The sequence below is a fragment of the Pelophylax lessonae genome, assembly GCF_965119305.1.
Source record: "Pelophylax lessonae genome assembly, chromosome: 2".
In the NCBI taxonomy this organism is placed as follows: Eukaryota; Metazoa; Chordata; class Amphibia; order Anura; family Ranidae; genus Pelophylax; species Pelophylax lessonae.
The window spans coordinates 425,439,250-425,454,477 of NC_138769.1; the positions used below are offsets into that span (position 1 = coordinate 425,439,250).

At 44.7% G+C, this 15,228-nt stretch overlaps 1 protein-coding gene across 1 annotated transcript in view; it reads right to left on the bottom strand.

Moving 5' to 3' along the window:
* NF1 (neurofibromin 1) overlaps positions 1–15,228 on the bottom strand; it is a 585,707-nt gene that overhangs the window by 365,233 nt on the left and 205,246 nt on the right. Inside the window, exons 12-13 of the mRNA XM_082247714.1 lie at positions 13,217–13,339; positions 4,072–4,206 (exon numbers count right to left, since the gene is read on the bottom strand). Coding sequence (XP_082103840.1) covers positions 4,072–4,206; positions 13,217–13,339 — 258 coding nt within the window. The remainder of the gene's footprint in view (positions 1–4,071; positions 4,207–13,216; positions 13,340–15,228) is intronic.

Consider the following 15,228-nt stretch of genomic DNA (forward strand, 5'->3'; position numbering starts at 1 on the left):
TGACCAAGTGGAGAGTTAAAAAAAAAAAAAAAAAAAAAAAACAGGAGTTGAAAACATGAGTTAAAATAGTAGTCTTCTAACCTGTACGTAACACTTTCAATTTCCTGTAACATTAATATTGTAACTGGGATAATGAGTGCTACTCAGGTTGAAGGTTTTGCTCACTGTAGTGTGCTACATGTAAAAGGATACAGGACACAGTTTCCTTATCTTAGGGTCTACAATTAGGTCTTCTCTCATGGAATCAGACAAATGAAGTTATTCAACTCCGTGCATTCAACAATGTTTATAAAGCCTGCACTGAAGCAACATGAACATTTGCTAAAGCGACAAGAAATTCCTCTGATCAATGCTGAACCACAGTACATCTGTATTACGCATTAGAGAATCACGCTTTAAACCTTGAAGAATACAGCATTTAGTAAGGTTTGTGGTCCTAGCGCCAGAAACGTTAGCTGTGACTGGCAAGGATGTTTCATGATTAAAGTGTACCTGTTGCTTTACAGATGTGGACACATTTTGTTGGCACCCTTTAGGCCCCGTTCACATAGGGGCGATCCGACTTCGGGTGGCGACCTCCGAGGTTGCGGTGCGAGCAGCGCGCCGCGACCTCGGAGAGGCCGCCACGGACTTCATAACATTGAAGTCTATGGCGGTCGCCTCCGGGTCGCCCCAAAGAAGCTCCGGACCCTTTCTGTAAGTCGGAGCGACTTGTGTCGCTCCTATTAGAACGGGTCCGCAGCTTCCCTATGGAAGGCGACCTACGGCGACCTGTGAGGCGACCAGGTCGCCTCACAGGTCGCCTTAGTGTGAACGGGGGCTTACAGGTAATAGAAACAGTGTTTCATTTCTTCTGAAAAGTAATGAAATTAAAAACAAATGCCTCATGTATACTTGTACAATTTGGTATGTCAAAGTAAAGCAAAAAAAAATGTAAAAATATAATATTGTTTAATCCACAGAGATATTACGTTGGTCTCTCTTGGCATACAAGTTTACTGTTTTTGTGCTATACTTAGTCTTGCCTTATGTACAAAATTGTACTCTTTAATGGTGCCTTTGATAAATTGTTTTTTTTACGTGTTTATGCAAAAAAAACCTAAATAAACAATAAAGTTTAACCACTTTAGGATCAGGCCTATTGGGACATTTTTACATGTAAAAATCTGTATTTTTTTGTTAGAAAATTACACACACATACATTATATATATATATATATATATATATATATATACATACATACACCCCATAAAAAAAAAAACCCTGCAAGACAAAGGCATAATGAGCCATAATGATTGGCCGGAGCCACAATTCACGGCACGGGCGACCGCTCCTTCAGAGCGCATGCGCCAGTGCTGGCACTGGCTGCGTGCAATGTGTGCACGTTTAGGAGATATTTACAGTACCTATAGGTAAGCCTTATTATAGGCTAACCTATAGGTACAAGTTACAGAGTGAGCCTTACTTCCTCATTAAAGAATTTTAATTTAAACAAAAACAATCCCCAATTTTTTGTAAAATATAAAAGATGTTGTTACGGCGAGTAAATCGAGTGCCAATATGTCACGCTTTTACCACTTCCCGCAAAATCACATACCTGTATGTCATTTTTGCTTAAGTGGTTGTACTGATTTTTGGAGCCAACAGTCAGCTTTCTTGTTTCTTGTAATAACAACCGATGCGGCTAAGCAGCCGCTTGGCTATTACAAGCAGCAGGAGGGGATGTCTTCCCCCCCCCCCCCCCACCCCTTGCATCCTTCCGTTCAGGTCTCCCATCCCACTGGGAGACCTGAGCGACCAGCCGGCAGCTCCACTGGCTGGCCAGAGACCCGAACACAGCCATAATCGGCTTTGATCAGGTCTCCACTGTAGTAACCCAGAAGGGACGTTACGACGTCCCAATCGGTTTACTCGGGAGCCAACAACGATAGCTTTAAAAAAAAAAAAAAAAAGTATTCAAAAGCGCAGATTTTGGCATTTTGAATACTTTCAAGTGCAGAGGAGGGTTTTAGGGTCCTTTAGACCCCAGATCCCTCCAAAAAGAACACTTGTCGCTGCCTATTACTGTCACAAGGGATATTTACATTCCTTGTGACGGCAATGAAAGTGATTAGATACAAATAAATGTTTTTTTTTTTTTGTTTTTTTTTAAGCACCCCATCCGTGCTCGCTTGCCAAAGAAAACACATACGTAAGTCGTACCTGCAAATGTGAACAGTGTTCAAATTACACATGTGAGTAATCGCTATCGTTAGAGCAAGATCAATCATTTAAGCACAAGACTACCCCTAATTCTAAACAGGTAACTGTTAAAAATTTTAAGAGCGTAACCTATAGAGATTTTTCAGTACCGTAGTTTGTGCAATTTTAAAGCCTGACATGTTATGCATCTATTTAGAATCCCTTAACCCATCAGCAGGACTGGTATCTGCTCATTTGTGCAAGAACAGGATGAGCATTGCCAGAACCCTACAAAATGACCTCCAGCAGGCCACTGGTGTGAAAGTCTTTGACCAAACAATCAGAAACAGACTTCATGAGGGTGGCCTGAGGGTCCGACATCTCTAGTGGGCCCTGTGCTCACTGCCCGGCACCGTGGAGCTCGATTGGCATTTGTCATTGAACACCAGAATTGAACACCAGAATTGGCAGGTCCGCCACTTGTGCCCTGGGCTTTTCAGATGAGAGCAGGTTCACCTTGGGCACGTGAAAAACATGAAAGGGTCTGGAGAAGCAATCGAGAAGGTTATGCTGACTACCATCGTTCAGCATGACCGGTTTTGATAGTGGGTCAGTGATGGTCTGGGGATGCATATCCTTGGAGAGATGCACAGACTTCTACAGGCTAGACAATGGAATCCTGACTGCAATTAGTTATTAGGATGAAATCCTTGGACTCATTGTTGGACCCTACACTGGTGCAGTGGGTCCTGGGTTCCTCCTGGTGCACGACAATGCCTCTCTCATGTGGAGAGAGTATGCAGACAGTTCCACGAGGATGAAGTGATTGATACCACTGAATGGCCCCCACGCTCGTCTGACCTAAATCCAACAGAAATCCAACAGAACTCCTCTGGCATATTAAGTTTCGGTGATGCCACCAGTTTGCACCTCAGACTGTTTAAGAGCTCAGTGATGCCCTGGTCCAGATTTGGGAGAAAATACCCAGGACACCATCCGTTGTCTCATTAGGAGCAGGCCCTGTTGCCAGGCATGCATAGAAGCTACTCAGTACCATTTTGAGTTGCTGGAATGAAATTTCAACAAAATAAACTAGCCTACTGCATAATTTCTTCACATTGATTTTTGGGGTGTCTTTGAATTCAGCCCCTCTGTATGTTGATAATTTTCATTTCCATCAAGCGATGTGGAATCCTTTCCCTCCTAACACATTACCCAGTCCATATCAGTATATATATATCCAGCATGAGATTTTGCCCCACTGCAATCGGATGTGTTTCTTTTATTTTTTTTGAGCAGTGTGTGTGTGGAATATATATATATATATATTTATTTGGGGGTTCTAGGTTGAATTGGTTCAAATTGAGCATGCTTGTGGAATGGCACCAGACTATGGGTGAAGGGGTAGAGGTAACCCCTCCCACCGCCTGAAAAAGCAATCCAGCGCTTTAACTGCTAGGTTGGTTTTACAAATAAAAGCTGATCACCTCCTGAAAAAAAAAATACTGGGTTGATGGCTAAAGTGCCCCCAAAAATCAGAGCACTCAGATATGCTAACAACAAACTTTTGCAGTTGCCTCCTGCACCACATAATATTGGCTAACTGCTGTGAAGCGTAGCCTCATTAACCAATAAGCAGGACATGGAAGGGGTATGTATATCTGAAAGCCTCTGTTATATGGGATCCAGAGGTGCTACTTAAGAAAATCTGAACTAAACTCAAAGCATCTTAATGTGCCTGCTAGGAAAAAAACCTCTTTACATATCAATCGGTTCACCAACGTTTTTGATAGACTTCCAAGGAGATCCTACCCTTTCCTAATTTACAATATGTGCAAGGTTTGGCTAGAGATGCTAATAGTAAGCACAAAAATAACATATCTACTTACATACAATAGCAACTTTGGGTCTCCGTGAATGAGCTTGACCAAAGACAGTAGCAAGTATTTATAACTTCTCGTTTCCACATCGGTTGGTTTCTCTTTAAACTTAAGGTATGGCATTTTCTCTTTAAATGTAAGACTCTGGGGAAAAATTCCAGTATTCAATTAATACAAAGGATTATGAGTGAATTTTAGAAAGCAGCAATTGGCAAGTTAGCAAACCCACTCAGTGTAAAGACAAAATAGGCATTTGTACATGTTTGACAAAATTTAAGTGCACAAACCTTTTGAAACTGATGACCACCCCCTTTAAAAGGCTATCCAGCTAAAGCTGATTTTTTTACCAATATTTCTTAGTAACTTTAATGTCGCCTCAAGCAATTTCCCAGGGCTGCTCACTATACAAGAGAGTTCCACTATACCCTTTGGATTTTTCAGTTATTTCTCAACAATGGAGAACGCAAAGGAAGAACTGGAACTATCACAAGGTGAATGGAAACCGTGCCAATAACTAAGATCTCTCCAAAGTTTTACCTGAGAGATATGTAGGTGTAGGCAGTTAGCAGATGACCAACGTGACTCATAACTATACTGCAATAACAGTCTGTATTGGATGAACCAATACTTGCCCTAAATTACTGAATCTGAAAATAGGGCTCTATCTACTTAGACCATTGGGATGTCCCAAAGCAGTATTTTCATGAGGGGTGGGAAGACCATGCAAAAAAGAACGTAACTCCCCAAAGGCAGTGGTGTATTTAGGTTTTGTGCTGCCCTAGGCCTGACTAAACTTGTGCACCCCCTAATTTAAATATAACCCACCCCTTGCTGTAAAGGCCACACCCCCTTTCTGTTTATGACCTGCCCTGTCATCTGTAAACCACAGACCACAACCACAGTCTATCAGTGCCCATCAGTGCAGCCTCACCAGTTCCCATAAGTTCAGCCTCATCAGTGCCCATCAGTGCAGCCTCATCAGTGCCCATCAGTGCAGCCTCATCAGTTCCCATAAGTTCAGCCTCATCAGCGCCCATCAGTGCAGCCTCATCAGTGCTGCCTTATTAGTGATTTGCCTCCTGGACCCTGCCCTCCAGCCCAATAAGACTGGCACTATACTAAAAGTGTATTACAAGTCGACGGGGACCCCTTTTGTGTGGGAGCAGGGAGTAGGCTGTTTTTTTTTTTTGCGTGTGGGGTGCAGCTTTTTTGCTGCCCCCCTGCAAAGTGCCGCCCTAGGCCTGGGCCTTGTAGGCCTAGGCCAAGATACAGCACTGCCCAAAGGCCAAACTTAGCCAACCAGGTAACATGGAGCTCAACCAGGAACAACTGGAGCTCACCTAGAAAAAACATACACCCTCAAAGAGGAACAAGAACGATTCTCTTCAAACAGCAGCCTGCTAAACCTTGTGGCCAAAGGAGGCATCCGAAGATGCCAACATATCTACTTTGTAGAACTTTGTGAACGTATGCACCGACGACCAAGTTACTGCCTTGCAAACTTGCAGCACTGACACCTAATGGCGAAAAACCCAGAAAGCACAGCGCGTCCTAGTAGAATGCACCTTCACAGGGAAAGGAGGAACCTGACCCTTCAGCAAATAAGCCTGAACTACCGACTGATTCATCAGGATATGGTTGCAGCAGACGCAGCTAATCCTTTAAGAGATGCTTCGGTAAGGACAAATGGAGAATCTGATTTTCTAAATTCCTCAGTAGCCGCCAGGTAAACTCTGATTGCCCGCACCACATCCAAAGAATGCAATTTCCTTGGAATGCTTGGCATTAGGACAAAGTGAAGGCAGCACAATGTCTTCATTCAAATGAAAAGCAGAAACCACCTTAGGAAGAAACGACCGATTAGGTCGGAGTACCACTTTAGCTCTGTGGACCACCAGATAAGGTGAGCGACAGGGCAACGCCACCAATTCAGATACTATGCAGGCAGAAGTAATCGACACCAAAAAGGCAACCTTCTGAGACAAGGCAAGCAGAGGAATTTCCCTAATGTTCTCAAAGGGAGGTTTTTAAAGAACAGATAATACCAAATTCAGATCACATGGAGGTAGCGGGGATCGCCTCGGGGGAGCCATATGGCGAACCCCCTAAAAGTGCGATTTAGGGCATGCGTAGCTAATGGGTGTTGGAAAAATACAGCCAGAGCTGACAGTTGGCCTTTGATAGTGACCAAAGCCAATGGCTGTTCAACACCTTTTTGAAGAAAAGTCAAAACCCTAGCCACCAACAACAAGCGAGGGTGAACCTTCAATGATTCAAACCATGAAATGTACAATGATCACGTATGATGATAGATCTTCCTGGACGTAGACTTCCTGGCCTTCAGTAGTGTAGGAATCACTGAAATCAGAAAGACCTCTATCCTGCAATACCTGGCTTTCAACAGCCACGCCGTTAAAGCAAGCGACTGTAAAGCAGGATGGAAGATCGGTCCTCGAGACAGCAGATCTTCCCCGAGAGGAAGTCTCCGGGGAGCATCGGGGACCAATCTTATCATGTCTGCGTACCAAGACCGGCGAGGCCAGTCTGGAGCCACCAGAAAGACAGGAACCCCTTCCACTTCTATCCTGTGAAGAAGCCTCAGCAGAACTTTAAGTGGAGGGAATGCATAAATCTGCCGATACTGACTCCAAGGTGCCACCAGTGCGTCTGTGGCGTCAGCCAGAAGATCCAGAGACCTGGCTATGAACCTCTGAACCTTCTCTGAGTCGAGAAGCAAACCGGTCGACGTTGGGTGTCCCCCACCGGACACACAGGAGATGAAGACACCTCTGGGTGTAGGGACCACTTCCCCTGATCCAACACCTGACGACTCATGTAATCCGCCTGCCAGTTCTCCACACCTGAAATGTGCACAGCAGAGAGAACAAACAAACTTTTCCGCCCAATCCAGGATCTCGGCTACCTCCCAGGCCGCCAAGACACTCTTGGTGTCCCCATGATGATTGATGTAAGCCACGGCCATGGCGTTGTCTGACTGAATCCGGACCGAACAATCTTGCAGAAGATTTGTCCAGTGGCTCAGGCAAAGCTTTATCGCTCTGAGCTCCAAAATATTTTATCGGAAGTTTGGACTTCTACTGTCCAGGACCCCTGGGCGCAGAACTTCCCCAGAACTCCTCCCCAGCCTTACAGGCTGGGGTCCGTGGTTACCACCGTCCAAAACAATGGAAGGAAGGATTTGCCCTGGTGTAGTGATAACGAGTGAAGACACCATAGTAAAGTAGTCTGTGTTGTGACTCAACCGATTCAAAGCTTTCTAGGATGTTGGATCTTTGTTCCCTTAAACGAGAATCTCCCTTTGTAATGGTCTCGCGTGGAACTGAGCAAATGGAACCGCCTAGAAGGTTGACGCCATTAGACCCAATGCCCACATGCAAGTCCGCAGAGAGGATAGATTGCTTGCCAACAGCAAGCTGATCGCCCCCTGCAACTTGTGCAGCTTGTCCAGGAGGAAGAAAGACCCTCGCCAAAGCGGAATCCAGAGTCAGGCCCAGATAATCCAGTCTTGATGAAGGTATCAGGGCAGATTTTTTTTAAATTGATATTCCAACCAAACTCTTGCAGAGTCCGTACAGTGATCGTCAAGTCGCCCAACAGGGCTGAATGAGAGTCTGCCCTCAATAGGAGATTGTCCAAGTATCCCAGTACCGAAATTCCCTGTTAGCGCAGTAATGCCAACACCGGAGCCAGAACCTTGGTAAAGACCCTGGGGGCGTCCTTGATAGCTAGAGGCCAAAAAGTCTCCTTTGTATAAAGGACGCCACTACCGTTCAAATGGATTCCATTCTAAATTTCTGCACCCGCACAAAGCGGTTCAGAGCCTTGAGGTCTAGAATTGGACATACTTTGCCTTCTTTTCTGGGCACAGTAAACAGGTTTGAATAGAATCCCTGAAAGCGTTCCCGAGAGGGAACCGTCCCAATCACCCCTTGCTCCTGCATGCCGAAGGCCTGTGAGCTGAAAAATAAGGGCCTGTCTATGACGCGGTGACTTGCCCTTAGTGGATTCGAACAAAGACCCAAATAGGCGGTACCCCATAAAGAGGAGATCTGTAGAGCCTTTTTATAAGCCTGAACCACAAACCAGCTTTTTAGCCACACCATGTGTGGTTACCATTATCGCGATGCCACTGACACGCAACAATTTTGTCACAGTAGGCGGGAAAAGGGAGTACCTTTGCCGCCTTTAGGGGATCTGCGGGCCCGAGGGAAATGGCGCCCCCCATGTTAAAATTTTCTGCACTGATACAATCAGTGCATCCACCAGCACCCTTGAATGGGCATGTGCAGTAAAAAAGGAACCATCCTCACTGCAGAGCACCCGTTCGAATCGCTAAATGCTAAGCTCACCCTGGGAGCACAACAAGTAGGGGAGGTCGCCGACCGCAGTCCCGCAAGGAGACGCCAGCTAAAGACCATAAATGACATAACGGGACATAATCCCCTATAAAGTGGAAGAGGGGGCCAGCTGTGACGCAGACCCGCAGGCAGAGTATCCCCACACAACATTGTCCCCACAGCAGTCCATATGTCCGCCCCCCCCCCCCCCTGAGGAGGAGGGGGGGTGGATGCCCATCTGCTGCTCTATCACCCTGGTCAGCAGCTCAAACCACCTGGTCAGCTAGCCTTGAGTAGGCACCAAAGCTGCGGCCTAATTTTGGGGCCCAATCAGGTCGCGGGTCCGCCGTCAGCTCTATCAGCTTAATCAGCAGTTCGGACAGCTCGGTTAGGAGCTCGGACAGCCTGACATGACACTCGGACAGCTTGACATGGTACCTGGACAGCTCCGAATAAGCCACAAGCCGCGGCCTCAATATTCGGCCCAATCCGGCCATGTGAGGCAATCCGTCGGCCAGCTCAGTCAGGCACTTCGAACAGCTTGGCATGGTACTCCAACGCTGTTCTGTCAGCAATGAACAAAGGGATCCTGTCTTCCTCCATAAGTACATTCCCCACACAGTTAGAAAGCATCCCCTGGGGACACATTTAACTTTGATCGCCCCCGGTGTTAACCCCTTCCCTGCCAGTGTCATTAGTACAGTAACAGTGCATATTTTTAGCACTGATTACTGTATTGTCACTGGTCCCCCCCAAAAGTGTCAAAAATGTCAGTAAGGTGTCCGATCTGTCCGTCACAACGTCGCAGTCCTGCTAAAAATCACTGATCGCCTACTAGTGCCTTGCCTATTAGATGCAGCCTTTTGTCCTAGACTTATCAGATCATAGTCCATACTGGATGACATTAGCTGTCCCTACAGTCAGACCGCAAAGGACCTGGAGATTAAACCTGTTTTGGCTATCGCTACTGTCAGATGGATGATGAATGAAAAAGGTATTTTAACGAAAACGCTCACTCTGCCTTATTTGCAAGTATATGGGACTCATTTAAACTTCATGTGAGGGCCACTATAATATCTAGAATAAATAGGCTGAAAACTACCGCAGCAGAGAGGGCAGACAGGGTATTGGAAGAACTCTACCTCACAGAGCGTCAGTATGAGACTGACCCATATCTGGTTAACGCCTCCCGCCTTAAACTACACTCTAGGGAAGTTAACCAGTTACAATATGAGATGTTTATTAGGAAGCTTTTCTTCTCTAAACAGAAACTTTTTGAACATGGAGAGAGAGCAGGCAAACTATTGGCGCACATGGCCCATAGTGATGATAGACCCCCAGTGGTGATCTCCCTGCACAACTCCTCCAGGGAGGCGGTCACCGATCCTGCGGAGGTAACGGCTATGTTCCGCAGGTTCTTTAGTTCCATTTATGCAACCACTACAACTAATGACACAATACCTTTAGATCTCTTTTTAGAGGACCTTGCCATCCCACAATTGACCTCTGCACAGATAGAAACACTTGAGGCTGAGGACATAGCGACAGCCATTACCAGTTTTGCTACATCCAAGTCCCTGGTTTTGATGGAATACCCATTGAATTCTACTCACAAAACCGAGAGACCCTCATACCACAGCTGTTTACTCTCTATAATCTTTTTGAAACCCTTACCTCTAGCTATGAGGGAAGCCATTATCGTACTCATTGCCATGCCGGATAAAGATCTAGGTCTCCGAGTCTTACAGACCCATTTCCCTACTCCAAGTAGACATTAAAAACTTGGCGAAAATTCTGGCTTTGTGCCTTAATCAGGTTATCCTAACTCTAGTACATGAGGACCAAGCGGGTTTTATGCCGGGTAGGAACACTTCCTTCACCCTCCGGAAATTATTTATAAATATGCAAGCCCATCATGACAATGTTGGGGCGAGAGTAGTAGTAACGCTTGACACGGCCAATGCGTTTGACTCGGTGGAGTGGAACAATTTGTGGAAATGTCTGGCACGGTACGGCTTTAGCCCTAAAATTCTTAGATGGATAAACTTGCTATACCAGGCCCCTACTGCGAAAGTGGTGGCTAATGGATGGCAGTCAGATACTTTTGCACTCTTCAGAGGCACTAGGCAGGGCTGCCCTTTATCCCCTTTACTGTATGCTTAAGCAACGGAACCCCTGGCTATATCCATCAGAGGCAATCCAATTATACAGGGTTTGCACGTAAGTGATCTTGAAGAAAAAATAATCATGTATGCGGATGACACTGCTATATCTAGCAGATTCGGGCCCCTCCCTGGCCGAGGCACTACGAACAAATTAACATTTTGGCTCATTTTCTGGACTTAGGATCAATTGGGGGAAGTCACAAATTCTCCCGCTGGATCTCGCCCCCCAGACTGAGCTGCCGACCCAATTACCCCTGCAGAGAGTCAATACGATCAAGTACCTTGGGGTGAAAGTATCTAGGTCCCCAGATGATTATGTCCCCTAAATGTGGAGCCATTGTTTCCCCTGATCAAATCCAAAACACAAATATGGGCGCGTCAACCTTATTAAAATGATACTTCTTCCTAAAATTCTGTATGTATTATGGCACACTCCAGTGTATTTACCACTGAAACATTTCAAAACTATAGATGCAATTCTCAAAACCTTTGTTTGGGGGAAGAATAGACATAAATGGGCATGGAGACTACTCAAAAACCCAACCGATTTGGCCGGTACGGCCTTGCCAGACTTTAGCCTCTATTACTTGGCATCCCAATTATTTCATATAGATAAGATGGAAAGGAAGCGATTCACCCTACTCTTATGCCCCACCTCGGTTCAACTAACAACAGACCCTATCTGTGCTATAGCAGCAGGAGTGGAGGATGGCACCAACAAAGTGGGACACCGTTTCCTCTTGCACCACTATAGAAAGATATGGAACCTAGCCTCTGTTAAACTAGACGTTCCTGCACATAACGATTATTCTCCCATTTGGCATAAGAGAATTCCCCCAGAATTCCTGACTGTACCGGTCTTGGAGGTTTGGTGTAAGGAGGGAAATTTCTACCTCTCGCACTTACTTTCTGATGGCTCGTTAAAAACTTTTGATGCTCTGAAAATGGAATCCAACCTTAGCGAATCATATGTTTTTTCGTTTTCTACAAGTCCGTCAATGCTATGCATGCTCAGCTCCCAGAATCGATACGTCATCCCTCCCGCAATCCTATCATGGAGGTGGTCAAAAGTGTGGACTCCCAGGGATTAATATTTGTATTCTATAACATGCTGTAGACCCCCTCATCCACGAAAATAGCCTACAAATGTAAAAACACGGTGGGAGGGAGACCTAGGGAATCTAGAGGATGACACCTGGAGTGAGGCATTGGATGCATGCAAAGCTGTATTACCCAAATTGTCGGACAGGCTGCCCCAACTATACATTCTGCATCATTCATATCTCACTCCTACAAGGTTGGCTAAATTTAATCAGGGACAATCTTCTACATGCCTATTATGCAATCTAGCACCAGGCACATTCTACCATCTCCTATGGTCCTGCCCATACATGCAGGGATTCTGGGAAAAGGTGGTGGATTTTCTCCACGACAACATGGGGTCTCTGCTGACTTTGGACCCCAAATCATGTCTACTGGGAATTCTTCCAGATACTGATGTTGATAAATACACCAAAATTTTTCTACATAAAACTATTCCTGGCTCAGAAAACAATAGTCAAATTATGGATAAGTACTCCCCCCAGACTATCTGACCTGAAAGCTGACGTTAACAGCACATTACCTTTTAAAAAATGTATTTATATTAATAGAGGTTGCCCTGCAAAATATTATAAGGTCTGGGACCGTTGGCTTAATGTAGCTGATAAGTGTGTAGATCTGCTGTTCTTGTCTCCCCCCTTTTGAGTTAGGTTTGTCTAGGCCTGGGTCATGTATGTCACTTTTATGCTCTCTACCGGTATGTATCAACAGAGTATGTCGATGTACTACCATGCTTAAGTGTTACTTCTGAGCAATAATGTCTGTCATCTCTCAGAACTCCTTGGCATCACTCATACATATTACTTATGGAATGATTGTACTGAACATGGAACTTGTTTATGCATTGGAAAATTGTACACCATTGTGGGAAATAAAAATGTTAAAAAAAAAAAAACCGCTGATCGCCGCCATTACTAGTAAAAGAAAATTAATAAAAAAGAAAAAATGTTTCCCCTAGTTTGTGGGCGCGATTACTTTTGCGAAAAAACCAATCAATATACTGTTATTGGGATTTTTTTTTACCAAAAATATGTGGCAAATTATATATCGACCTAAAATGAAAAAAACATTTTTTTATTTTTTTTTATTGGGAATGTTATATGGCAGAAAGTGAAAAATATTGTTTTTTCAGAATTGTCGCTCTTTTGTTTATAGCGCAAAAAATAAAAATCACAGAGGTGATCAAGTACCACCAAACTAAAGCTCTATTTGTGGGGGAAAAAATACATCAATTTTATTTGGGTACAGCCTTGCACGACCGCGCACTTGTCAGTTAAAATAATGCTGTGCCAAATCGCAAAAAATAGCCTGGTCATTAAGGGGGAAAACCTTACGATCCAGAGGTGGTTAAACTGTTACAAACATTTAAAGCCAAATGCAATCCCTAAGAAATACAGAAAATTCTTAAATGCATGAAACTGGTCGCTGTTGCTAATAAAATCTTATATTTTTCTATTTGGGTGCAGAGAATACTAAATGGAAACCAAATTTTCAATGACAGAATACAGAGCATAAGATACCAAACTTTACCGGCGTCAGGCGGATTGCTGTATGTAACTGCATGACGATTTTGAGCGTTTCAGCAAACATGCTGCGGAGCTCTCCTGAGTAGCAATACACAGCATCAATCTTGGGCCACCAATCCAGTGCAGACTATGAAAGGAAGAAGAGAAAAAAAAAAAAAAGCATATTTAAACAATTCAGTCTTGCTACAATCAGAATATAGTTTTATTGAGCAGCTGAATACTACAATTTAACGGCTGCAACCACTTACCTTGCACTAGTATGTGTACGCACTCTACTCCCCTAGATCATGCGACTGCTAGACATCAGTATCTTTAATGACCTCCTAGGCAAACCAGCCTCTTCCCCTATCGAGCTTGACGGGGTAAACCAGTCAACCTCCCTGGCAGTGGTGAACGCACCCAGCCGAGAGATATGATATGCAGGGTGCATTTCTTCACACTAAAGGAGAATATTCATGAAGCGGGACAGGAATAGGGGCCCCATTCAAATTGACGGTGCCACTATAGACCTTCTCCCAGACCATTCCTGCAAGACCCTCTTCATGAGACGTCAATTGAAGCCACTGCTAGACAAAATCAGGGACTGCAGGGTGTACATATGTATTGAGACACCCTTTTGGCCTAACTATTCGTCTGCATAATGATCTTTTGCCCTTCAACATTCCCGTCAACTACCAGATGTTTTTTTGCTTTCTTGATACCGAGCCTATAGACTTGCCTGACTAGATGGTGATGGACATGGTTCTCGCTGGGTCCATACTGCAGACACAATACACCGTCAAACAGAAGCAGATCCTGGCTGCAATCTACTGACCCACTCTCTAGAGAGCAATAGATGAACGTTGTCACTCCTATCTTGTTTGCTCCACTGATTGCCTGCACTTTATATTGGTATACCCTGGGGCTGCTTACTGTGTGAAGGTGGCCGTTCCTTGTGGATGACTTGCCCCCATCTTTTGCTTGCGGCTTCGACTCATGTTTTCTGCCATGGTTTCGTCCTCTAGGATTACTGTTGCACACTAAGTGCATTTAGTGTCTTTTTTTTAAGTAGATATCGACCAATATAGCCTCAATGCTATTGAGTATTTTATGGTTACTGCACGTTTGCCAACTTTTTGGACCTTTTTGCAGATGTCTTTTAATAACCAATGTCTCTGCCTGCTAGATTCAATGTGGATCCTGGGAGGGCGGACCACTTTCTTGCCTCACTTCAATATGGAGCCTGGGGGTTATCCACAGGCCTCTTTTACACCTGCTTTGTACTGCTTACTATTCTTTCAGGGGCCTGCATTATTTTAAGTGTTTTCTTCTTTCCTCTGCTAGGTGTACTCCCCTCACATTTTTGTAAATATTTTATTATATCTTTTCATGTGACACCACTGAAGAAATGACACTTTGCTACAATGTAAAGTAGTGAGTGTACAGCTTGTATAACCATGTAAATTTGCTGTCCCCTCAAAATAACACACAGCCATTAATGTCTAAACAGCTGGCAACAAAAGTGAAAATGTCCAAATTGGGCCCAATTAGCCATTTTCCCTCCCCGTTGTCATGTGACTTGTTAGTGTTACAAGGTCTCAAGTGTGAATGGGGAGCAGGTGTGTTAAATTTGGCGTCATCGCTCTCACTCTCTCATACTGGTCACTGGAAGTTCAATATGGCACTACATGGCAAAGAAATCTCAGGATCTGAAAAAATAATTCTTGCTCTACATAACGGCCTAGGCTATAGGATGATTACCAAGACCCTGAAACTAACCTGCAGCACGGTGGCAAAGACCATACAGCTGTTTAACAGGACAGGTAGTACTCAGAACAGGCCTCACCATGGTCGACCAAAGAAGTTGAGTGCACATGCTCAGCATCATATCCTGAGGTTGTCTTTGGGAAATAGACATATGAGTGCTGCCAGCATTGCTGCAGAGGTTGAAGGGGTTGGGGGTCAGCCTATCAGTGCTCAGACCATACGCCGCACACTGCATCAAATTGGTATGTATGGCTGTTGTCCCAGAAGGAA